At 48.7% G+C, this 26,588-nt stretch overlaps 1 protein-coding gene across 1 annotated transcript; it reads right to left on the reverse strand.

The window, feature by feature from the left end:
- Positions 1 to 7,545: 7,545 nt before the first annotated feature.
- Positions 7,546 to 26,213, reverse strand: CREB3L1 (cAMP responsive element binding protein 3-like 1). Its single transcript, XM_009070202.1, has 11 exons — positions 26,021 to 26,213; positions 20,933 to 21,093; positions 19,212 to 19,290; positions 18,137 to 18,297; positions 17,620 to 17,769; positions 16,762 to 16,820; positions 15,264 to 15,332; positions 13,318 to 13,417; positions 8,948 to 9,068; positions 8,251 to 8,497; positions 7,546 to 7,860 (listed from the first exon to the last, which is right to left on the reverse strand). Exons 1-11 carry the CDS (start codon positions 26,211 to 26,213, stop codon positions 7,824 to 7,826), a joined length of 1,377 nt encoding a protein of 458 aa, XP_009068450.1. The 3' UTR covers positions 7,546 to 7,823.
- Between the last annotated feature and the right edge of the window lie 375 nt (positions 26,214 to 26,588).

Here is a 26,588-nt window from a genome sequence, read left to right on the forward strand (position 1 = left end):
TGAAGTCTCTCCAGCTCCTGGGACCTTCAGCCATGCCAGAGTGAGGTGTCTCTCTAGCTGAGGAGTCCTGCTCTCCCTGCAGAACTTATTGGCCAGCCCAGTCTTGCCCCAAAGGGTCCTACTGTGCTGCTCCGCTTTGCCTCTGTGGGACAATCCTGGCAGGGCTTAACTCCCTGAAGGAGCACAAGCAGGAGAAAAACAGCTTCCAACTTTTTTCAGTGGTATTTATAGTCCTCTTGTTAGCCGCTTGGGCAGCTCAGGCGCAGCAGCTCAGCCTCCTGCTGTCTCTGCTGCCCCGCCACTCCAAAGCGGAGGAATATCTGACAGAAACCCGGCGACGAAGGTGCTGCTCCTCAGAGGCGCCGGCACTGCAAGGGCAGCAGGGAGGGAGAGCGAAACAGCTTGCTGGAAGAGGTCTTAGGAGAGAGCACGGTCCAGGGATAGTGATGAAGTGAGAGAAAGAGAGCTTGGGGTGCCTTCTGCGAGGTCCCTCTGAGGCCAGGCACATCCCTCGTCGCCACCACCAGCAGCAGCTGAGCAGGAGCGGCAGGCAAAGGTAGGCAGTGAGGAAGGTGCCTGTGCACCAAGCCGACAGCAGCTTTCAAAAGACAAAGCAGAAAGTGAGCGTGAGTGTGTGCTGTGTGCGTGGGAAGGGGGCTGCGGGGAGCTGCACCGAACAGGCAGCCTGGTGTCACCTTAGAGATACTTGAAACTGGCACTTAACCCTTTGGGGTCCAGAGAGGAAGAGGAGTGTGGCAAGTCAGCCCCCCCTCTCTGCTCACAGTCCAGCTGTTGTCTGCCTGACTGCAATGGCTTCTCAGGGAGCTGAGTCTCGGCCACTTGTCTTGACAAAACCTGCCATCAGGTGAAGTCAGGCAGCCTGGAAAACTACATGACAGCAACCCCAGCAGAGCAAAGTGCCCACTGTTCTGTCCAACCATCCTACATGGATGAGATCTGTCCAGAGACAGGGTTCCCAGCTATGGGCAGTGGTAACCAACCAAGCAGAGGAATGGCCGTAGCATGGCCTCCCTCCTCCCAGCAGGCTCACTCAGCTCCTTGCCACTTAGGAGGTCATATTATCCTCACTTCTTCCCATTTCATGGCATTTTTTTCTCCAATCTTGGCATCCAGATGTAGAAAGGCCCTTACATTCTCTGCCCATATCTATCAGGTGAGTTGCGTCATCTGTTTGTCCCGGGCTGGGACTGGACTTTGTGACTCCAGTCCCAGTTCTGGCCTGCCTCAGCCTTTGCCCACCCCAGTGCTGTGAATGCCAGCCACAAAGCTCCCATGTGTGCCTGATTTGTTCTGCCCCAGATTCAGATGCTGAGGTTTTACTTGCTAGGCACTGGAAAATTTGAACTTCAGGTTTATGAGAGCCATCCCCTGCATCATGGCAAGGTCCTACAGTCATGTATTACATCAAGAACACATTTCTGCCACCCCTAATCCCAGTGCCTTCTCATGAATGTCTGGCACAACGGGAGCTGGAACCTATCGTCAGCCTGCTCTGACTGTTGAGTCACCTTGGGAGTCATCAGGAGCAGCTCATTCCTCTTGCCAGCACTCGCCATTGCCTTCATGCAGATCTGTGGCATCTCTGCTGTAGGATGCTGTGGCACCCCATGCCATTCCTGACCCCAGCCTGGGAAGCAGCAGGGGCTGGAGAAGGGCTGTAGCTTTTCTGGGAAATCACAGCCCACCAGCATCTCCAGTTCAAGTCAGCAAACCTTTGTCAGGCCCTGAATGTCACAATGACATCTCCCCTTCCCTGAACCTGCCTCCCAGAGGCACAGCAGCCCCTGAGCCCACTCCTTCATGGAATCGTGACTGGCAGGGAGCCCTGCACCCTCCTCACTGCATGACTCAGCCCTTCCAGCCCCCACAGGGGTTTTGTTCCCCTTGAAAGCTGGAGTGCTGCTGGGTGAGCCCTCCCCAGCGAGCACAGCTGGCCCTGGGGAAGTGGCTTCACCCTCACTTGCCAGGACAGAGATCTGCCCAGGAGTTTGCCAGTGCTCCCTGCATGGATACATGGCCCTGTTCCACAGCCTCCTTGCTGCCCATGGGTGCTGCAGAGGCTGAGAGCAGGCTGTGGAAAGGAAGAAGTAATGTGTGCCCAGCTGGTGCAGAGGGGCCTGTGGCACTTCTTCCAACCACAAGGTGATGCCTCTCTGCCTGCCTTGGGGCTCCCCCTGGCGTGGGGGTGACCTTGTTGCCATGTGCTATGAAAGCCACCTTCACCTGAACTGGATGGGCTGCCAGGGCAGGACAGAGCTGGGCTCCCCAAAGGAGCTACAGGGGATGCAGGATGCAGGATGCCCTCCACTCCTGCTGACAGGAGACCTTGGCAAACATCTGTCTTGTCCCTTAGGGTTAAATAATTTTGTGGCCACCAAGCTGAGGAAGGGGATGGCCAGTGTGGGTGTATGCAAGTTGGAAGCTGGGTGAGAATGTATCCAGATGTCCAGGTGGGAGGGAACAGCATTTCTCGCTGGTGAATGTGTCAGTGCCATAGGAAAAGAGCTACAGGTTGGGAAGCAGAGACACTTATTGCAGGAAACCTCCCAAGAGCCAGGCACAGCAGAGCCCTGGGGTCAAGGCAGAGAGAGGGACCAGACAGTGAGTGCCTTCTGCCTTCCCATGGGGGCTGATCCTGTGCTAAAGAAACCCTCTCTGCAGGGAGGAGCTGCCAGCAGAGGATTCTGCCCCTTTCTACCCACATCCAAACTGTACAGCTCTCACACAGGCAGGGAAGGCCAGATTTTGTGTCTGGAGAAGAGGAGACATCACAGGATATTGCCCCCTGCAAGAGGGGATGTAAAGGATTGCTCAGGCTTCTGTATCTCTCTGCCCACCTGTCTCCACAGGACATTTCACATGTGTCTGTCACGAATGGGGTCACCTTTCACTTGGAGCTCCCTGAGGACCCTGGAAGAGCAGGCAGATGCTGCCTGGGGACAATGTGGCTAGGCAGTGGGGTTGGATCAGTCCTGTCCTGGCACCCAAGGCATCCTTCAGCTGGGCCAGGTCACTTGCTAATCTGGGGCTCAACCTGCTTACCTGGAGCTTAGGCAGGAGAGCACTTCTCCTGTGCCCTGGGGAGGGATTTCCTTCTGAGTGAGCATGCAGGACAGTGCAAGGACATACTGGTGTTACCATACAGACCCTGTCCTCAGTTTTGGAGGCACAGGTAGGGCACAAGCTTTTTACAAAGCAAAATTTCTAGCAAGCTCTGGGAAGGTACAGTCTCCTCCCCTGGGCACAAGAAGAGGAACCTCTAGCCTGCTAACCTCTAAGCCCCATTTCAGCCACCAGGTTAGAAAATCAACCCAGGTTTGTTGAGGCAGGCTGGGTCACCACTCATCCAGGTGCCATCTCTCTTAACAAGCCCTCAGCACCTGGAGGCTGTCAGGAGATGTGACCACCCCATTTTCCCCAGAAAGTGTCCAAAAGCCCAAGCTCCTTTCCAGGCAGCAGGACCAAAGCCTGCTGATCCCAAGATGGATCTGTGTGAGAACTGCTAGCACGCTTCCAAATGGGGACGACAAGAGGGACCATGCCAGGGCAGGTGAGTGTGGATGCTCTCCTGAGACTGAGAGCCCTATCAGCATGTGTCCTTCTGTAACGAACTCAATGTACTGACCGGGCTGCTGCCACGCATCGCCAGTGGCCAACTTGGCAGAGGCGAGCTGCAAAAGCCACTTATTTTCTCTCTTTCTCTCTTTTTTTTTTTTTCAATTGGCCTGATAACAGAGAACAGTCAGGAGTAATTTGTCTCTGAAAAACGAAGCCCATGTTCTGTTAGTGTTTGTGCGCATCGACAATGCAGTCTTCCTAGAAATGTGACCCTAAATGGGCAAAAGCCCAGATTGGTGTGGCAGAGCTTGGCTGGGGACACTTGGAGAAGACCCAGTGAAACTGAGTGAGGCTGAAGGTGACTTGTAAAGAAGGTGACTCATTTTGCTAATTCTCTCATTCTGTTCTAATTAGTTGCTGTAGCCAAACTGGTAGGTGTAGGCTGCATTTCAGGAGGTGTAGCAGGGATCAAAAGATCCTAATGTGCCTTCTTTGAGCAGCTCAGGGTTATCTGGTAGACTGCAGAATCAGGAGGATTTGTCAAGATGAAGGGAAATTGTCTCTTGATGGATGAGAGTTCTCGTTGCTCTGGCCACGTCACTGTTAAAGAAGCCAAAGCCTAAGAACTCATCCTTTTAAGAGCTTTCCTCTTGCACCTATTTGGGAGTGTGCATGAAGGGTGCAGGCCAGAATCTCCCTGGCAGGCAATTCCCAAACAGCTGTGTGACGTTTCACGGATGATATCTGGTGAGTGCAGGAAGAAGCCCCACGTCACAGTGGGGGGAGGTGCATCACATTGACACAGGGGTAAGAGACTGCTTTTGCACAAGGTGCTGCAGGAAAAACATCAGATTCTTGACTCAAAACTAGTTCTGGCCCAGAACACAAACTGCAGGGCAAGATCAGGTATTTCCTTGCATCAGTAGTTGTGCAGGGGAAGGGAGCTCTGCAGGGGTCTGCAAAATCCATGTCAGACTAACTGGCCATGGATCCCACATCAAATCCCCCCTTGACAGTACAGACCCAGCCAAGAAAAGAGCTCCTCTCTGTCATGGCTCCTGTTGGAGTCAGCTCGGTCACAACAGCATGGCAACAGCTTTACTCCTCTCCACAAAGAAATTGTAATCTGCAGAAAGACCTTTGCGAGCCCCACGCCTCATATCCTCCTGCTGTGGGGAAGAGTCCTGCTGTACCAACCCGGCCAGAGGTGGGAGATGGAGCCACCTTTTAGTATCTCTGAGAAGGGCTTCTGCTGGGGCTGTCTTCCAGATGTGGAAGGCCTGACGGCAAGAAGGAGTTGTTTCAATGGCCAAATTCTAATGAACCCACTTGGAGCTTTCTATAAAATGAAGATTTATTTTCTAAACCCCCTGTTGCCTTTTTTTTTCCCACAAAATCAGGACAAAATCTATCAGTTTCCACAGATATAAGTGGACTGTCAGAGGTACAAGCTGACAGACAGCCAGGACCCAGGTCATTGCCAATCTGAGCACAGCTGCTCTGCTTTTACAGCGAACAGAAGGATTTAAGTATTTTTTCAGCCAGGATGGGACCAGAGCCATGGTGCTACTAGCGATGTCTTTGTTGTCTGTGACTCCTGCGCAACCTCTTCATCAGAGGAGCTCATTGCACCTCACAGACTTTCTTCCATGATCTTTCTCCTTCCAAGAGGATGAGAGTGGTAGTTTGGAGGGGGAGAAGGAACTGAGTCAGAACAGTGCTGACTTGTTCAGAACTGCAGAAGAAATGATAGTGCTGCTGGAAATAAAACATGTAAGTTTGCTTCTAGCCCCTGACACTGAGCATGAGGCCCCAGTACTGAACTAATTCTGCATGTGACCAGGGAACAGAACAGTCAGGGAGCAAGAGCTGAGGAGCTGTGCATGTGGGCCAGTGTGACAACCATGCCTCAATGAAAGAACCCGTCGGCCCAGGGCTGATGCTGCATCTTTTTATTTTATTTTTATTTTGCTTCATAAAGCAAATGCAGAGCAAGTGATAGGATGAGGAGAAAAGGTGGCTTGAAAGAAAACCAAATCAAAACACAAAAAATAAAAAGAAAACCAAACAAAAACAAAGAGGAGGGAAGAGGCAGCTGCTGGAGTATAAGTGGAAAGTGAGCTGCTACGAGAAAGGAGTGAATAGATGCCAAGCCCGCACTAATTCTTAATAAAATACAATACTGAAAATAGGATCTGAGAGTCTCCAAAATACAATATCTTAAGGGATTGGCAATAATACAAAATAAGGTTCATTATGTACAAACGAGTTCTGCTCTTGGTCTCTGTACAACGGTGGGAGTGTGAGGCATGGGGACATGCTCAGTGGAACTGCTGGGGTGGAAGAGGGTGTGCTTGGACCCGGCAGTGGTTCTTTGTGCTGGGGTGGAGGTGGAGGATGGGGAATGCAGTGGTATCTGGTGACCAGCAGGTCCTGTGGGAACCTTGAGAAGAGCAGAGCTATGCTCTTCCTCACTCCACTGGCCATGCATATATGGTTGCAGTTAGTTGTGTCCAAATTTGTCCTAAATGACTTCAGGGGGCAAAAACAGTTTTCAGAAGGGAGAAAAGAAGGATGTGATGGCCCTTCCCTCAGTCCTTGAGCAAAAGCCATCCCATCTTTCCTCTCCAGGGAGCCTTCTCCACTCCCAGCCTGAGGGAAGAGAAGAAACTGGGGCAGTGCAGAGTGAGTTCAGGGTGCTTGATGAGAAACAAGCTAAAGAGGAGCCTGCTGTGAGACCTGGGAGAGTGCACAGGGACTCCTGTGTTAAAACACGAGACAGTCTACCGCATCCCAGATCTCTGACACTCATGTCCCACATTGTCCTTCCATCAAATGGCAGTTGAGGGAATGGAGAGAGGAGACACTTGAGGCTTTCTGCAGGGCTTTTGCTGTGGAGGAAGAAGGGTCAGAAATGGGCACCTGGGTGCTAAAGAGGATGGCATAGGCTTGAGATGAGGTCACTTCAATACCAAACTTGGCAAGTCTGGCCTGAGGGGTAGTATGGTTAAGAGTTTGCTACCTTTGGTGCCAGCACTTAGAAGAAAGCAGTCTAAAACTGTCTTTGGTGACCCTGGCCAATTCCAACATGCCACCTCCTCCCTGACAGATGTACCTGTCACCAGAAATGCCACTATATCCTCAGTGGCTTTCACAACACTGCTCTGAACACAGAGGATGTGAGGGGAACGATGGCTACCTGACAGCCCTCCAATGGGTTGCAGAGCTCTCCTTGGTGGTTCCTAGAAAGCCCCATTTGGCATGAAGCAGAATTGGAGATGGAGAGCTGGGGTGGAGGCTGGGTTATAAGAATGTGTTTATCTCACTCACTCTCAAAGTGGGGGAGGCTGCAGAACAGAAAGTGAGAAGGCCTCTGACATGGTTAGCACTGCACTGTAGGGCCCAAGCTGGGAACAGAAACAGGAATACTACCCCTGCCAAAGCAAGAGTATCGAGGGTGGGGAGAAGTGGATTGTGGGGCAAAATTGTTCTCTATTCAGAGCTCTAGTTGCCCAGAAGCTGCTGGCTAATTTTTATGGTGATTTATCTGTCTGGCATCTGTTTCCCCCACTCCGCTTGTGTGCAGATCTTTGCAGATAGTTGCTGTTGAAGTTACATAGGCATGTCCATCAAGAGAAAACTAGAGCAAGGAAGAACTAGGTTTTCTCTCAACGGAAGCAGAAATATACTAACAGATGGAGGGCAAGGAATGAGCTCAAACTCTCCAGAGCCATTTCTACAGCACCAGTATCACCCAATCCTAAGTCCTCCAGGCAGGACAGTAAGTCCAGCTCTCTCTCTCTCTCTCTCTCTCTCTCTCTCTCTCTCTCTCTCTCTCCCCTTCAGGTGCATCTGATGTAGACAAGGGGTCCATACCTGGGAACAGCCCCCTTGGTCTGGAGGCTTTGAGGAGCGAGCTGAATAGTTTGGGGGCTTTCCCTGATCTCCCTCCACTCCAAAGTGAGCCCACATCCATAGGGTAGTGCTCATTTAAGCAGGAGGTAAGGCCAGGAGAAGAGGGTGTCCCAGGGCTTCTCCAGACATTCACTGCTGGTTCTGGCAGTCCTGTGACTCCCCTCAGAGAGATCAGTACTAATGGGGAGGATGAGAAAGGGGGGGAGCTGAACCCAAGGCCAGTTTAGGAGTGTCTGAATGCAGTGTCCTCTCTTGCCAAGTCCCCTCAGTTGCTTGGTGAGGAGGGAATCCTGCAATCAGACAGATGAGGCCTTGAGGTCCAGCAGCTGCTACAAGAATTCAGTTGTCTCACTGGAGCTTCTCTCCCTGAGGAAAAGAAAAGACAAGGCATCAGTCAAGGTTCATTGCAGCCTCCTTTGAAAATTCACTTCTCTGTGTGCTCTGACCAGGATGAGCTCTTTCCCCAGGGCACTGAATAGACAGCAAGCCTGGGACCACCTAAGTCAGCCAGTCTTCTGCAGCTCAATGCCAGTGGGACACTACTTTAGGAAGTTCCAAACTTTTGCTCTAGAAAATAAACTTGTTCTTATGTGTCCTGCCAGCACTGGCCTCCTCCAGCCACTGCTCTTAGCTAGTTGCCTGTCCCAGGCAGCTCAGTTCTCCTTAGCTTGCAGGAGAGAGGGTGGACATGCCTCCTGCTTACTCCCAGACACCATGCTGTGTTTTGAGGCTTGGAAGGTGGCCCCACCTGCTTACCTCTCATGGAATTGCTCTTTGAGGTGGGCAAGAGTTGGGTCAGTTCGGTTCCGGTCAGGACCCTCCAGCTGGGATTTGCTCAGATATTTGGCCGTTGCATGTGTCCTGGCTAAATGAGGCCTTCCTTCTTCAGACTGCCTTTTTGTGGCCTCCCACCCCTCAGGATGGTCCACGGTTAGGAAGGAGCTATAGCTCTCTTCTAAGGAGCCAGCACCCTCATCATAGAAAAGGAGGCTCCGTGATTGAACTGGAAAAATGGAGAGCATTGGTTAACAACGAGGACAAGGTCTCTTGCAATGGTTTTGAGTCATGAAGGTAGTTTCAGCACATGCCCACCCTGCCTTGTGCATGTGCACCTGTGCAGAATACCCTCCTCCCCCCAGGCAAATGCCCCCCTGGACACATAGCCTCCTCAGAAGACAACCACTCTGTCCTGGGTCTCTTCCCTCATGTTCCTTCCTTTGACACTTACCATGTTTTGGAACAACAGTTAGCAGACAACAGCAACAGGCCCAAACAAGGTGCTGTTATCAGAGTTTGTAACACTGACAATCACCACTTGGAATCTTCCCCTACCACAGCCCCAGCATATGGGGTAGGCACAGAGGGGAGGATACTACCCCTGAGTGCAGAGTGTCAAGAGAAGAGCTGGAAATAGTTTGACAAGTTGAAATGGAGGAAGCAGGTTTAGACTCACTCTTACTAGTTGTGTAAATGTCTGGTGCTGGTGTTGCTTTCACTGTCTGTGATGCTGAAGAGAACTCAGGGAGACAGGGCATCAGGGATCCCAGGATCAGAACGAAGCAGAGTGCCAGCACCTAGAGAGGATATCAGCACAGAGTGAGTGCCACTAGCCATGGAGAAACACTCCCCCCACATCACACAAACAGAATGCTGTGTAAGAACATCTGGTCAGGCTGACAACTGGGTCCCTATGGAACCCAGGGAGGGAAGGGGCTTGCAGTGCAAATCTAAGAAGGGAAGTAAGAAACTTCCTCTTGATACTTTATTTGGAGTATTTCTGGTTCAATAGTGAGAAATTGCCCATCCAGCTGAGGGAAGATAGTGGAAGGCATAGCTGAGAAACAAGCTGAGAAAGAGGGAGATTCAACAGAAGGGACAAACTCAGCCTTGACCAAAGGGAACCTAACCATTGGCTCAGCAGGAGCTGTCATGGGCTGTAAAGAAAACAAGCTCACTGAGAGAAATCTGTGAGGTACCACAGCACATAGCAAAGTGAAGTGAAACTATTCATGGAGGACAGAAATGACTGCAGAACTGTGGTTGCCTAGTATCTGATAGTAAAGATGCAGACTCCAAGGAAAGGGTTAAATTTATGCTTGACATGTAGGTATGCAGGACCATGTGTCAGTGTCTTCTGCTGTAAGGCAAACCAGTCAGGGGTACTAGGCAGTGATAACAGGAGAGAGGTACGTGAAATCTCCTTGGAAATCCCTCTCATGTGGGTCTGGACCTGTCTGAAATTCTGCCGTAAGAGTAAAGCTTCCAAGTGAGATGTCAGTGCTGATCATAAGGGACTCTATAGAGTTTAGGGGAACTGCCAGTATGGAGCAAGAAGTGCCACATGGGAAATGGTACAAAGTCAAATCCTTTTTACCTGAACACCCATGTGCTATGGGTGGTATATAACTAGCTGCTGCCAGCTCAGCAGTCAGACTGAGCAGCCAAAGGGGAAATGCATCTGGTGATTTCTACTACCTACGTATAAACTAGCTAAGTTTGACCTGTGGGGACACCTGTGGGGATGCCTGTGGGGACAGCCAGCAATTGCTTGACTGCTTTTCAGAAGAGTCATCTATTTCAGAGTAGCCTGAGTAGCACACAGAAGCTGGTACATCAAGGTAGTTTTGACCAGTAGTGGATTCTGGGAGATGTGGAAGATCAAATAATAACATGGGGATACTACAATATATAAAGAGAGATTTTAATTGTCCAGACTTCATGGCTTGTTTAAAAGTAAGGACATTAAATGTGGATAGCATAGATGCTGTCTAAGCATATCATATCTGGCGCATGAGGCATTTAGAATCCTTATTACACAAAAACAGAAAAAAAATTCTGAATAGATGTTGCTTGGAATAATGACAGCCAAACACACAACTTACAGAAAAGAGACCCAGCCCTGTGAAGTCTGTTCTTCCCTTTTAAAATTAAACAGGCTCTTTGGGCTGGGAAAGAGCAGTATACTTAACATCTTGCTTTAACATGACTCTCAACTGGGGCTTTGCAAAACAGCATTGTTTTTACTCTGTTTTGTTTCAGGTTAACTCTGATGCTTTGATTTAGTTCTAGTTCAAACTCTGTAATACTTTATAACAATAATTCTTAGTTTGACTCTGAGTACCATTCCTCTCACAGCATTTGACCATCTCACTATTTGACCTCTTAAAAGTGAGGGAAATTAAGCTAGAGGAAACTACTGCAAAACCAGTTGGAAAGGTGAAGGCAAAATTAATAAAAAAAAAAAAAGACATACTGAGAGTGTATTTATCAAATGGTTTACTGTCAAACTGTGAGGAAGTAGCAGATGGAGTAGCAGAGAGATCTGTTACGGCTCTGGCAAGATTCAGCATTTCTAAGCTTGACTTGAATGATGGACTGTATCAAATCTGCAGATGGGAAAGACTACAAGCAGACTGACTTTTGGTCAGGATTCAAATTCAGAACAATCTTGACCATGGGAGGAAGTGGTCCAAGAGAACAGTGGGAAGGTCTGTACAGATAAATGTGGAGACCTGCTGAGAACCCCAAGGTGGCAGGACTGATTAACAGGGAACACGTCAGTGACTACGTGTTTCAGCTGTTCTACAGAAGAGGATCTGGGAGTTAAGATGAAACACAAGACAGGCCCAAGTCAGTGTCACTTTGCAGAGGGCAAATCTCAGCCCAAGCAGTACAAACAGGCTTTCTGTCTGCGTCTGTACTGGCCATCAGGTGGGACACTGTATCCAGATTTGGGCCCTATATTTCCAAAAAGATGCAGGGCCATTGGAGAGAGTCTGGAAGAGAGCTGTGGGAACAAGCAGTGATATGGTAACTCAACATATAAGGGAAGACTGAAGACATTGTGGTGATTTAGCAGAACAGACTGAAGGGAGTTGCTCAAACCAAGAGTTTTCAAATAGGTAAAATGCAGCTGCACAAAGGGAGAATCAACAGATCTTGTTTAGAGTGGGCAGAAGTAGTTGTAATAGGCTTAAGCTGTTGCAAGGAAGATTGAGATGAGATAGCAAGAAGCTTTATCTGGGAAAGATAACACAGCACTGGAATGGTTTGCCTGAGGAGGCTGAGGGCTCCTCACTACTGGAGGCCTTCAAGAACTGTCTGTACAAATATAACACAGACTTAGAGGGGTAGTCTGCTCTACTCCCATGCTGCAAGGCATGATGATTCTACGTATCTGTTGTGATAAGGAGTGCTATATTTAAAAATGGAAAATGGGAACTTGGAGGCTTATGAGAGGAACTGGCCAAAGATAGAAAAGCAAATTACAAATTCTTGAAATGCTTCAAAGCTAGGAAGCCTGAGAGAGTTGGTGTGTGGGCTGGGATGTCTAGTCTGCTCTACTCCCATGCTGCAAGGCATGATGATTCTACGTATCTGTTGTGATAAGGAGTGCTATATTTAAAAATGGAAAATGGGAACTTGGAGGCTTATGAGAGGAACTGGCCAAAGATAGAAAAGCAAATTACAAATTCTTGAAATGCTTCAAAGCTAGGAAGCCTGAGAGAGTTGGTGTGTGGGCTGGGATGTCTGGAACGAAGTGGGCGTCAGAGAGAGATAAGATATTGTTGGGAAGCTAAATTAGGTATTCTATCAGCCTGTAGCACAGAGGGTGTCTGGAAGGCACCTCTTCTGGAATTGCTTATTCCAGATAGTAGCATAGAAGAGCTGGAGCCACGGGTGCCCTCATGAGCTGTTGCATGAAGGATCAATGAGTCATTGAGCTCAGCTGCGTCACACCCAAAAATGTGGAAAGGACTTGGGAATGAAGACACAGGGCAAAGTAGTCAGTCATTGAAATCTGGTCTGACATGGGAGCAGCAAAGAGTAGCAAAAGCCTCAGCAGATTTTGAAAGGAGGCAGTGCTGGAAATTACAGAGCAGGGGCTCTGGAGCCAAGGAAACTGATTGAACTAAGAGCAAAAAACCAATCCCTTGGGACACTGAGGATCCTGAGAAAGTGGGGCAAACACCTCACCATCTGTTTGCATTTTGTGACTGTTAAGAGTACACAAGTGATAACCAGATGTAGAAACCAACTATGACAAATTTGTTATAAGCAGCTACTACAACAATCCTGCAAAGACATCACAGGGGTGAAGGTTATATTTTTACCATGGATCGTAAACTTTCCCCCTGGCAAAAAATGAAATGAAGAATAAGCAATTGACTTTATTTATGGCTGCATACCAGCATGCCCTGAAACTCCTAGGTGAAGCCAATTTTTTTAACCATGATCCTCCACTATGAGAAATGAGAGGCAAACAGGGATTACCAAAATAACAGACAAAGGCAAATCATTTTGGTTAGTCAAAATGGCAAACAAAGAGAATTCCAGCTGAATTTAACAAAGCCTGATGTGCAGGCATAGCAGGAAGGGATGCTATTTCTTGCTGATAAACACAAGGTAATGCTCACTGGGAGGAATACTTGAACTGTTGGCCTGCCCTGCTAAGTTAAACATTAAGCATTGCCAACTCAGCAAAAGAAAACTCTACCCATTATGATGGAAGCTCATTGAAGATTTTTGCTGAATGGCTGATAGCTAATGAAAAGCAAACAAAGTGCCATTTTGCCCAAAGAACAAGACAGTAAAAATGCAGGAACTATTCTGATGTTGTTGCATAAAAAACTGACATAAACATATTGAATAAACAAACTGTGTATGTATGACACAGGACCCAGTTCTGGTGATTGTAACACAAAAGGAGAGAGCAGACGTAACTGGCAACAGAGCAGGGCAACAGCAAAGAGGGCAGAGACAAGCAATCAATGCTGTCTGGAGAAGCGTGGCCAATAAGGAAGGTGAAAATCAAGCTTATACCATTAGGCACGTTCCGGTCTGTGTGGAAGCCATTTTATAAGGTCTGGAGACTTTGCCAGCTACCAGAGCCTGCAGTTTCTGTAACTGCTGGAGCAGAGTCCTGTGATAGGAAACAACACATATCAAAACTTGATAAGGAAGTAGCAGCCAGTATGTGAGGCAAGAATACCACTACCCCTTCCATATTTTACCTTGATTTTCCCTTCTTGTGAAAACAAGTATTTTCCCTTTGCTGTATCTTGTCCAAGTTCTCTGACCTGTTTGGTCAGAGAACCTGCTTGGGAAGCAGGAAACAAAAAAGGGTTTCACCAGCAGATCCACCACCACCTTCACTCCACCTACTCACTACAAATGAATGTCCCATACATTTAGGACTCCTGAGTGCCTCAATGACCAGGCAGTCAACTCCCACAATAGTACAGACTACCATGAAAACCAAGCTCTAGGATGGAGGCTGAACTTTGTAGACAGGTCAGACCTCTAGCACTTCACTCAGAGACACACACACTGAAGCTCAACCTGTGCCCCAAACCATGTGGTGGTGAGAAATAAAAAAGCTGTGATCCCCTCCAGCTTCTTCAGTCTTGGCAAAGTCTGCAGAGAGACATGGGCAAAGCCAAATCTTGAGCTCAGCAATTAATTCATTCCCTGCCTGTCCTGGTTGGAACACATGCTAAGGGCACTGCCCCATTTAACTGTTCATGGGCCTCCGCACACATAAACACAAAACAGTGGTAGGTGTCACCAAGAGCTACTCAATCCTTCGATGGGCCAGTGAAGAAATCTGGGATGAGGGAGACAACAGAGCACACAGTTCTCAAGAGGTGAAAATTACTGAAATGCAGACTTCTGACAAGTTTCCCCCTGGGAACACTGACTGTTTTAAACAAGTATGTTTGAGCTTTCATAAAATGCCAGGTCCTGAAGCCAGGAGATTGCAAGAGAATCGTGTCTTTATCTCTTTCCAAATTCTCTTCTGCTCCTTGTACATGTGGAGAAAGCACAGTGTCCCACTGGCAGTGCTCAAAACCCAAACCCAGTTAGCAAGAACACAGTGTGTATTTTGGAAAAAAAAGAAAATCTCCTGGCTTTTAGACCAATCTCCTGATTGTTCAGGGTAGGGCTCACACTTTTTCATGGCAGGGCTGCCCACACTCCCAGAGAGGCTGAGGGGCAAGCTGTGCCCCATGAATGAGAGCAGCTGAGCAGCTGTATCTCTGGCAGATGGGAGACATCTGGCTCTCGTACAACTCAGCCAAACCATGCCTGACAGCCCCTGGTCCTGGCACCAGTGGCTGGCCTGGAAGCCAAGGCCACAGTACTCATGCCATGGATGGGAGGAAGAAGTGTAATCGAGCCTCTAGGAGTACTTCATGAGCTGTAGTGGCAGCAGAGGAGTGAGTGAGGAACTGGGTCTCTGGCTGTGATTCTCCCTTTCGTTTTGAGCTGATGTAAATGGGGCTGCAGAAACAAGCACTCAGGTTTCTCAAGAGAAACCTGAAACAGCCACAATATGCCCAGTGCCTTGTATTCTTCCAAAGAGCCAAAAAGCATAAACAGTGGGTCAGAGAGGCTGGTGTAGGAAGCCTCCCTCAATACATCTGCCTTGGAGACAGCCAGAGGCCTGGAGGGCAATGGGGATGGCAGCATGAGCCCAAAGGGCTGAAAGGAGGAAGATGTGGGATATGGGAAACATGCCTTCCCTCCCTCCCCTCACTGCAGAGTGGTCTGGCTGTCCCAATACAAACATTCCAGGCTTGCTAACCAAACCCAGCTGCCTCATTGCTGTCACAGGCTGACAATCAGTGCCTTGCCAAGCAGTACCCATCCCCTGGGAGCTGGGGGAACCTGCCTTTCCCTTCTCACCCCCAACCTCAGCACTCCCCTGAATTCCCTTCCTGACCACCCTCCTCTACCCACAGAGGGTCAGGTCTAGCCTCTCTTACCTGTTTGCATTTTCTAAGGTCTCCACTTTTTTCCAGAGTTCATTGTTTTCTGTTGTGTATGTCTCGACCCTGTGGGAATAAAACCCATAGCCAGTCAATTACAAAGGTCAGACAGATAAAGAGAATGTAGTCCTTGCCTCTCTCAAGGTGTGGGGACTCAGTGGCCTCATCCATCACCTGCAGATATGGTCCTGGAGTCAAATGTTACTGGCCCACCTGGTTGCAGCCAGTACCAATGGATCAGGGATGAAATTGCAGGTGGACAGTTACGTGCAACAATTCCCAGTTCAGGGGTTCCCGAAGGTTGGCAGAGACAGTAGCACCTGGTTACAGGCAAGTCAAGTCAGGACAGACTCGAAGTTATGCAGACATCTCCATCAGTTCCAAAGCCCCCCTAAGGAGCATGAAAAGGGAGGGGGATAAATTCAAACCTCTTCTACTCAGACTGGGAACCTGCCCGGGCTGTGAAATCCATGCAAACGCCGGGCCAGCTCCTAATGCAAGCACTTGAGGGCAGCAGAGAACCTGCAGGCTCCCTCCCATGGCTTCGGAAGGGAAAGTGGAACGGCTGCAGCTGGGACAAGGGAACGGGAATGCTTCCAGGCCCGGCGGAAGGCAGGCCAGAGACACAGCCTGATCCTGCTGGAAGTTTCCAGCACAGCCTCTGAACCACGCGTTCCGTGCAAAAACTGGGCTTGCAGCAAAGGTGTTGAACTGAATGGTGAAGGGCCCAAGTATAAGTTTTGACAAATCTCTTACAGAAAACCAAGCTGACCAAAGACATGTTCCATTAAAACAATTCACTGAATGCTGCTTTTGGTTCACATTTAAACCTGGCATTGTTTGAAAGCCATCTGTCACAGCAATGCACTAGCGTAACAAACTGATGAGTACATACAGGCACCACGGCCACATCTGGGGAAGAGGCCCCAGCACCAAACCCTGGACCTGCCCCTGGAGCAAGGCTAGCCAACTCCTCAGCCCTGGCTTGAAGGTGTCAGTGTGGGACGCTATCTGGAGATACTGTGCTCTGATGCCTGGGCACACACATGCACACCAAGGTGCTGCATAAGAACCTGAAGGTGCCTTGAGCCGTCTGTTTTATCAGCATTTCTGTGCACTTAGAGAAGATAAACAAATTGCATGAGGGAGAAGAGTTAATTAAAGTTTGGTTTGGGGGTTGTTTTTTTTCCATTCGCTGATTTCAGATGGTGTTGTAACTGGGAAGAAAATGGTGTTTATACAGAAACATTAATTTGCACCTGGATCCCAGCATTCTTCTTTGCCTGGGAATGCCCATCAGGGGTTGCCAGTACAGGAGTTATTTTCTACCCCGTCAATGTCATGTGATGTCACCTTAGGCTTATAACTGTTGTACTTGCAGGACTTCAGGGTTGCATGGAGAAAAACAAAGCTAATGTAGAGAGTGGAAGGGGAAGGAATGTGGGGAAAAACTGTAGTCCTTTTTCAAAGGTAACACTGAGAATAAGAAACTTACTTTTTCTCTAAACACTCCACATACTCTTTCTTCTTCCTGCGACTCTCCTGAGCAGAGATCTGTGAGGGGGGAAAGCCATCAGAGAGGAGTCAGTATCATAAACCGCTGTACATTCCTTTATGGCTCATGCAACTTGTCTGTTCCCTGCATACACAGCACCCTAAAGGCAAATGGGGAAGTTGCCTTCCAGTCTGCCATTTCTATTAGTCTCCAGGCCAAAACTAGGAGGGATGGAGGCTGTAGGTATGCAGCCTTCCTTGACCTATAGACCACAACCATTCATTGTATTATGCCCCTCACTGCTGAGAAGATCTTTAGGGTTACTTTTAACTTCTCTGGCTGATGTGGCTACGTTCTGTGGCTATCTGGGCTGATTCTGTCCCAGACCACTTCTGAGTCACTGGGTGACTAAATCAGGGTCTCACTACTTCTCCCATGGGATGCTTTCTAATCCCAGTCTAAAGTCTCACAGCCTCTGCCTGGCTAATAAGCTCTGTGTATCATCTGTCCTGCACCACACAATGGCCCTGGTTTCTCTGCCCTCCCAGCAAGCCCCAACCAGACCAGTTTGTCTGATCTGTGATTCCTTAGCTTGTGGGCTCTATCCCATGCCACACATTCTTAGGAGCTGGGCTGGAAGTCACACTTCCCAGATATGGCTGCATGCAGAGTATGCACACTGAGATGCCCCATGGCACCATTTCTGTGAGCTGGGAGGCTTGTGCTAGTGTGCCAAAGGCAGGATCCTTCCTTTTCTGAACTGCACTGCAGCTGAGGAGGGAAGGGTAGCTATAGCACTGGTGAGCTGAGGATGCTCTGGAATCATGGGAACTGTATGATGACATTTTTTGCAGTTACCTTGTTCTTGATTTTCCTCCTGACCCTCTTCAGTGCTTTCTCCTCTGCTTTGGTAAGGGGTAGCTTGGTAGGAATGGGGTAACCCTCAGCAATCAAGGTGCGCTTCTCCTCTTCAGTCAAGAGCAGTGGGCCAGAGGTTCCTTGTAACTTCTGAAACATAGAACATCCATCAGTGTCAGCAAGGAGTTCTATCCCAATGATCCTCTTTAAAGCCTTGCAGAGCAGCCAGAGGCTGTACACATCAGAATAAAATACACTGCTGCCCACTGACACCAAATAGGTGCAGGGCAGTGCTCTTTCTTTTTATTATGCAAGACTCACTGTGCCTCTCCACACTCCTGTGAGCATCATCCTGTCCCCACATCCCTCTGCTAAGACAATACATTGGCTTGCCAAAGTATTTTAGCTTGGAGCCCTTAACAAAGGCAGGATCCCCTGCATGAGCATCAGAAATCTTCCAAAGCCTTCTGAGCACCAAGGAGCCCTGTGTCCCAGTGCTGCCCTGCTGCCTCCTTACGTGTGGTGCTGTAAGGAGAGGTGAGGAGGAGATGGCAGTAGAAGAGCGAGCAGCAGGCCGAGCTGGACTGGAGGGAGGCAGGGACTGGGGGCTCTGAGATCCATCGCTGTCACTGCCATGGCTGCTGGGTGGAGTTGGAGGCATCTGCACCAGTTCTTCTACTGACAAATAAGGAGATCAAGTCAATGGCTTTCATGTCAGCCTGTTGGTACAGGTATAGGGCCCTACCATAACACAGGACTGAAAGGAGAGGGTGATGAGTCTCACAAGATGGGGTGGGTCTGAGAACAAGGCTGGACTCAGCACTGCCCAAGACAGAGGTGAGACTGACCTCAAATGTGCTAAACTAGGAACTGCAGGAGAGCTGGCAGGGGCTTTGTCAAGACACAGAAGGTACTTACAAAGCAATAAGGTGCTCACTCCAGTGTTAACCAAATGGAGTACAAAGCCCATGATGTTTTGCTTCATGGCCTGTTCACAAGTACAGGAAGCTCTGTGAGAGAAAAGCTCTTCCAAAAGCACTGCAGGGCTCACACACTTGCCAGCACACTTGATCCAAAGGGGGTCCAGTCACTCAGTTGGTTTCCAAGCATTTGAAAACTGTCCCCACTTTGTACTGGAGAGCCCCGGGGGCCTTAATGGAGGTGGGAATATGCCTAAGGAATGTCTCTCTGCAGCAGTGGGAGTTCCTACAGTGCTTGCATTTGTGCATCGGCAGATTTTCAGATGCTTGGGTTTCTTTCAAATTAAATTAGATCCTGAATTTCCTGACTTTCAGATGGTTGTTTTTGGATAACTCTACAGTCTCTCTGAGGATTTTAAAGGCACTCTTGCATATTTCCAACTCTGAAGTAGCCTATTTTGCCTGGGAGTCCCTGTCTGAACAATTCCGTGTGTGGCTGCTGGTTCCAGCACTGATCTGAGTTGGAATAGTTCAGCGCTAACTCCTCTATTACTCTGTGCCCCATCTTGCATGCATGGCTCTGCCCTCAGGTGTTGTCTTTCCTCCTTCTATAATAATGATGTATATCTGAGTAATACAGTTTCTATAGACCAGGAAGCTCTTTCTTCTTACCTGCAGGTACATTTAAAAACTGGTTCACCTCTTTGGGTTCAGCTTTGATCACAGGTGCTGGAGTCATTTCTATGGGAGTCTGTGGAAGAGAAGCAGAAAGAGCTCTTGGGCACTGCCACCTCCCCTGCCCATAAGGTTCTCACCAGTTCTGTTAGTAGCTGCTGCTGCCCTGCTGTCTGTCCTGCCCCATCTCACAGCCCGGCCCCAAAAGCAGTCCCTCACCACAGATAAAGGAAACCAAGAGCTCAAACATAAGCCCCCTGAAGCCTCTGTTGCTGGGCACACAGAGTGCAAATGTTTGCAGAGGAAGAGGCAGTGGTATATGGATGTGCTGCCAAGCAATGCACTGAGCTGAGTACCTCCAAAAGGAAGATGACTTTTTACCTTGGCAATTCTTCCTCTGCTAGACCCAGCCAGTGTAATTCAAACCAACCCATACATTACCATGGTAAGTCCCTCTTTGATCTGCCTTCATTATAAATGGGAGTATAGGGGTTGTACAGAAACAGAACAACTCCCTTGTCCTGCTCACATGATTTTCACCAGGGCCACTGAGCAACTGTTTCCAACTGGTGGGGACTGAGAGTTAAATACAGAGTAGATTTATTCCCATCTGGGCTATGCTGCCCCTTAGCTCCCTGACTTGCCAGCCCCAAGCCCACCATAAGCTGGAGTTTTTACACTAAACAGACACATTGCAAACTCCTCCAGACTGTAAACACAGCTGAGAGAGTACCATGGTATGGCTGCTGAGCACACACAAGTTCAAGCTGTGTAAATAATAGAGGAAGTTTGTGCACAATTTTGGCTGGAAGAACCCATTTGTTTTGGATGGCTGTTTAAATGGGAAAGATGCTCAGAGTGAGTGAAAAAAGGATGTGAACCCCAGAGATGCTCTACTGATTTCTACTGACCAGCAGTAGATAGGCAAGGTCTGTGTGAAACTGGTCAGAGCTATTTGTCTGACATAGCTGGACTTAAGGCCAGCCAAACTGAGCCCTCAAGTTACACTCACAATACCAGTGGCATAAGTGAACCTCCTTCAGACAGACTTCTTAAAATACTAGGTATGACCAAAAGAGTTGGCTCCTTGTTTCATAGAAATAATTATTCCTGCTATTTCATAGGAAAAATCAAGCAGGAGATGGAGTGGGACCTCCATTTCCAGTGAACAGCTAAGAAAAGCCGTATGACAAGTTCAAGGCCACGAAAAAGACAGTGGCAGAGCAGGGGTCTATACTCAGGAATAGTGGGGCCACTGGCATCACATTAATTGACATTGTTCCCTGAAAAACAAAAATAAGCCAAGTGTGGCTATAGCAATACTGGCAGATTGGAGGGACAGATCTCCAGCAGATGCAAGCTTAAAGCCTTGGGCTTTTGCGACAAGGAAACATGCTTATATTCAACTGAGATTGTAAAGCCTCCTGTGCTGGACAAAATCCTCTTTTCACCATTTTCTCTTGAAGGATAAGCTGTCTTCTAGCTTCACTGCAGGAATCAAGACCAGTTTTAGTCAACACCAGGAGTGCTGCTCCTCTGACTGCCTTTTCAAGAGGAGAATGAAAAATAATGCAGTCTCTGGACTTTGTATCACCTTCTCCTGTCTGTCCAGCAGCTAAATCACCTCGCAGGACCCTGGGTTCCATGGCTGGGTCTGCATCACCCGGATTGCTGCTGTGTGAGAGCCGAGGTTCCTGATGGATCTTAGATGGGCTCACCTCCTCGGGGACTGGCAGTCTCTGCAGAGGGTTGATGTTCAGCACTGGTATGGAGCTGGCAGCTAGCTGGGATTCAGGCAGGTCTAGTGCCAGGTTCTGTTCCTGTTTCACCATGATGGAGCAGAGCTTGGGCCCCAGCGACCACACTCCATTCTCCAGCTCTGAAATATGCACAATGTGAGAGTCAAACTCTAGTGAAAACAGAACAAGGAAAAAAAAGCCATGCAGACAGCTTCCCTCCAACTGAGGAGGCTGCCTTTCCAAGTTTAGCACTGTCACCACACAACCATGTGCAGGCCCACCACTGAGAGTACAAAAGGGAATGAGCTTTCAGCCTATGGGGAGCAGACAGCACAGAGCTAGAGGAATTGTGTCTCTGCTGTGCTCTGACTGTGCAGCCCAAGTTCTGGAGGACAGCTGCAGGGCCTCTTCCCCCACTAATGTCTCAGTCTCGTGCTCTGGAGCTCATTCATATTTAGGGCTCAGTGAGAGGAAGATACTGGGCTGTTGCTCCTTACGCAGCATGGCCAGCATCACAGAGCTGCCAGGTGTGTTACCAAGAATAGCACCATCTCTGTGCTAAAGAGCTGGTGAGAGGACAAGAATGGTGGCAGTGAAAGGCTGACACTGCTGCTTTGGCCTCCCAATGATGTTGTGCCAAGTACCAGGGCTTTGTTTCATGACAAGAGAGGAGGAAGGTCCATCTCTGTGGAAGGAAGCCCAGTGTGGCACCTGCTTGTGAGGCTGCTTCCACAGCTGCTCCTTTCAGTCTCACCTCTGAGACTCCCTCCTCCACCCTACACTGCTCAGGGGGACTGTTGTCCACAGCCATGTCCTGTTGCCATTACTGGCAGGGACAAGAAGCAGCAGTGAGGGGAAAGGAAGTGTCTGAAGAGAACTAACTGAAACTGTGGGCACACTCTCCTTGCCCCCTGCCTGCTCCATCCCGTGCATATTTATGATGTGAGTCTGGCTTGAAACAGGAAATAGAGATCCCGGGAACTGTGATTCAGGCAGTGGTGGTCAAACTGCAGCTGAGATGGGAAAAAAAGCCTGCTAGGCAAGAGAGCCGCCTGGGCTCTGCTCTGAAGTTTTGGTCCTTGCTCTTCAAACACTTCAGCCTGCCAAAAAGCTACTCCTAGCTGGCCTGCAGCCTGCAGCCTCTTTTTTTAATCCTTATCCCTTCCCTTTTTTTATCTGACAACCAGAAACACATTTGGCTTGACACAGGACAGACTACTGCTAAGTGTGTCACCAGATAGTGCCCCAGTTGCCTCCACATGAGGCCACAGTCCAAGTCACTCTTTGAACCCTCTGCACTCCTCTCTGCATGCAGTACTCTCAGACCCAGGGATGTTGCCTAGCTGTCTGCTGCTCAGATCAGCTCTGTAGTGCAGGCCTTAATCAAGAAGATGTCCTGGAAAGAGGAGAGGAGGAGAAAGGTCCTTCTCAGCTCCAGAAAAGCCTGCACAAAGAAGAGTACAAGCAAGCAGCTTTTCACGTGGGAGCTGCCCCCTGATCTAAACTTAAAGGTACCTTAACATCATCTTTGCCCAACTCAGCCTCTGTGCCTTCAGGAGAGGCCAGGGCAGAATTCTGCCTCTGGCTTTTGCTTGGACAGAGAGGTGTTAGAGCTTGAACAATAATTATATCAGTTAACACAGTGTTGGGCTTGCCATTTGAATATGTTCTCTTCCTGTCTTTGGTCTAGCACCTCTTATTTGCAGCCTAGACATGTCTACCTAGCAGATGCTCATTCCTTCCAGCTGCCTGTGTGACTGGACATCTTCAAGAACTGACATAGCTCCTGTGGCTGCTCCATGTGTGTATCAGCTGTGTGTGCTGCTCTCAGTGCTGCTGGATTGCTTCCTAGAGCTTCCCATAATGCAGAAGGGCCAATGTCATCAGGCAGTCTCAGGCACGGGTGCAATGCACAGCTGTGACAACAGAGAGACTGCTGAGCAGACACAGAGTGGATTGTGTTTTCTCTGTCCTGCTAAGGACACCAAACCTGTAGCTGGTAGTGAAGTCCCAGTTACCCCTGCTATGCAGACAAACCCTTTCTGATAGAAGGAGGCAAGGTGTTAACACAGTCACAAGCGTTTGCATCCAGAAAACTTGGAGTGAGTTCTGCCTGATCACAGCCTATCACAGGGATGAGGGACCTTGAGTCATCATCTTCCACTCTATCCCACTGCCCTAGGCAAGTTCAACTAAACCTGTGTCAGTCCTGACAGATGATTGTCTGACTTGATCTCACCCCTCTGAAAAGTGATAAAGAGTCCACAGCTTCCCCTACTGAATGTTTTCTACGGTTGCACTATGCTTACAATGGGAACGTTTTGCCTACTGGCTAATCTCAAGTTTCTCACTCTGATTTGAAGCCTCATCTTCCTTATCCTCCCTTTCTGTTGCAAAGCTCTGCAGTTCTCTTTTTCTCAGAGGCATGGGACGTCCTCTGTGAGAGATGCTGCTGAAGCAAGTTACCAGACAAGGGAGAGCAGACCACCAAGGACTTTCCCTCATCAGACTTGACTCAATGAGAAAGAAGCCCTGAGTGCTGTCCGTCCAGACAGGCCAAGGAGCAGACACCCAAATAAGTATGCACCGTCCTCCCATTTCCGGTCTACCTTCTGACTCTGCTCTCTTTCCCACCCTTGGAGATTTATCTGGGGAGTGATTAGGTTACAGAATCAGAAACATATCAGAGGGTCAATGAGGGACTGGGGAGGAGGCATTTTCTGTGGACACGTCTACTTTCTTCTGCCTGAGAGGATGTTTCAGAGGTATGGCCGGTGTGTAACTCCTGCAGATTTCACTATATGTTGGTGAATGAGGCATGCCAGGAAGCTCATCGTCTGCTCTAGATACTCTGTCCATATTGGGAAGAAGTACAGCTGAGAAATATCTGTAGCTGCCCTGGGTTGAGGAGGTGAGGCAGAGCACTGAGGAAACAGGACCTGAACATGAGGGCAGGCACTAGCCTGAGGCTGGTCCAGTTCTGTTCTACACAATCCTGTTTTCCCCTGCTCCTGGCATCAAATCACACCCTGCAAAACTGAGAGCTGGTACTGAGAACTGGAGCAGGCAGTCCATATGCATAAACCATCTGGGAAGCAGACTCCACTGCTAAGCAGGGTTACAATGCACCCAGTGCCTCGCCCTATCTGACCCGTGTTAGTTGGAGCCATGCGGGAAGGGGCAGGATTTGGAAGAGTTTTGGAGATCGGCAGAAAAGCTGGGAGAAAACTCATAAATAGCAAGCCTCAACCAGCTCCAAGCCTAGACACAACATTCCTGAGGAGCAGACCAAGCAGAGCTTGCTTAATGTTAAAGAAAAGCCATTCGTGGGTAATTAATTTGAACTGAATGTCCAAAAGGACTGAGACTGGATGGAGCTGTGCCAAAAGTTGCAAATACTGGACCTGACTCAGGGCTTCACTAGAATATGACTCACATCCAATTATGAGCCAAGAAAGCCCTGGAAAGATGAGTTGAATTATCTTGCTGCAGGACGAGCTTGCTTAATGTTAAAGAAAAGCCATTCGTGGGTAATTAATTTGAACTGAATGTCCAAAAGGACTGAGACTGGATGGAGCTGTGCCAAAAGTTGCAAATACTGGACCTGACTCAGGGCTTCACTAGAATATGACTCACATCCAATTATGAGCCAAGAAAGCCCTGGAAAGATGAGTTGAATTATCTTGCTGCAGGACTGGATGCATAGATACTCTTGTACCTGTCATATTAATACTAAGCCTTACTCCCTGTATAGAACTGATCTGAACTCTCAGAGAGCAAATGCCAAGGTCCATCTCAAGCTCTCTTGGGTTATGCACTCTACACCCTATGCTGGCCTCTGCCCAAGGATCAGTGTTACACTCCACTCAGGAAATTCATGATCTTGCCTTGGAGACACAGCAGCTGGAGGGGCATGTCCAGTCACAGAGGCAAGGAGCAGAAGTGGTGATAAGTGTCTCAGAGAAGAGTCTCTGAGGTAGCTTCATGTGGCCAGTCTTCATTTCACTGCTTTCTACAAATTCATCCTTCTGCTTCTCTCATTCCCAAGTCTTATCTCCTATTCATTTTCAGAGGCAAAGTAAAGATGTATTTATTTGTTCATGCTGGTTTGGTTATTTTTGTTAGTCACCCCTGCCAAGGCTGTACTGGGGTTAAAGCTAAGGAAAAAAAAAGTAAATGTAATGCTTTTTCAGTACTAAGGCAGAGCTGCTTGGCCTGCCATAAGCCTCTCTCCCAGGACCTCTCTGTGTTGCCCCTAAGGAATGTGGCATATGGTTGTGCCCTTTGCAGGGGCCAAAGAGGCAGCAGAGGCCAGCCTCCTCTCCTCCTGCCTTGGCACTTGTACCAGGGAGCTGGGATAATTCCTGGCCATGAGAGGGAAGCCTCTGTCCCAGTCTCACCCTTGCTCAAAAGAATGGCTTTCTTCTGTGTATACTGAGCCTGTGCCACTGCTTTTTCAGGCAGCCTGGTGTCCATCAGCTGTTGGGACACCCACACAGTCCCACAAATTACAGGACTCTCTGCAAGGATGGCTCTAAAAATATCCCGCCATCATAAATTATCCTGAAATGAATTGTTTTAAAAATAAGTTTTGAAATGACTGTTCCTCTCTGTCTTCTGCTAAAAGATCTGCTGGTAAAGAAGCCACTTAGCTTTCCACACGTACCAGCACTGGTTGCAGCCAGAGACTCATGCTTCCTATATGCAAGCCAAAATCCTGCTGCCAGATGCCAAAACAGAGCTAGATCTAGGGCATCCACACCCAAATTTGCAGGGTCCTAAAAAGACGTTGCCTCTTGCTTGCCAGAAGCTGGCAGCGCACCGAACCACAACCAATTATCTTCCTCCTAAATAACAGTAAGCCCAGCAAAGGAGCAGTGTGACTGTCAAAGCGCAAACGGAAGGAAAAAATGTGGGCTGTATTTGACAACACCAGATCAAATTCTTCCCTGGACTAGCCACGCGCAAGCCCAAGGAATAGCCAGTTTGTCCTTATTTATGGAAGCCAGCCAGAGCTCTGCTAACAGATGTGTCCAAAGCTGTGCAGTGTGCATGTCTCATGCTCACCGTTAGCATTATCTTCAGTCTTGACAGGCACGAGGGGGCTCTGGGGAGCAGAGTCTCCACTGAGGGAATAGCTGTGCTCTGCCTGGATGCCTGGAGTGGGTGGATCCAGGTCCATGTCCAGCAGTGGGTTCTTCTCAGCCAGTACTGGGTCATCGAAGAAACTGCTGAAGAGGTCGTTTGAGAAATCCTCCATGTTGTCAGAGAAGTGATCCAGGTTCTCTGAGAAATGCTGAGAAAGACAAAGGGAGAGAGCACATTAGTGTCAACTCCAAGAGGGTTCTGAGAGCCTTCCTTTGCACTGAGAGCTAAACCTCAGCAACAGCTCTTTTTGGATGGGAAAAAGCAGCTCCTATCCCTTGCCCGCACCAGTGTGACAAAACCACCTTGAATTAAGATGAAGGGAATGTGGTGCTGTGCATCTCTGTTTATCTATGCCACAAACACTCATGAAACTTTTCTATGTTCTCTCATATTCCACTTCCTCTGTGAGTACCTATCTTCATCTTCCTAGCACCATCTCACTATGACAACAAACTGAATAAAGCACAAGGCAAGAAATCCCTGTGAT

This window comes from Acanthisitta chloris, unplaced genomic scaffold, assembly GCF_000695815.1.
Source record: "Acanthisitta chloris isolate BGI_N310 unplaced genomic scaffold, ASM69581v1 scaffold23202, whole genome shotgun sequence".
Lineage (NCBI taxonomy): Eukaryota > Metazoa > Chordata > Aves > Passeriformes > Acanthisittidae > Acanthisitta > Acanthisitta chloris.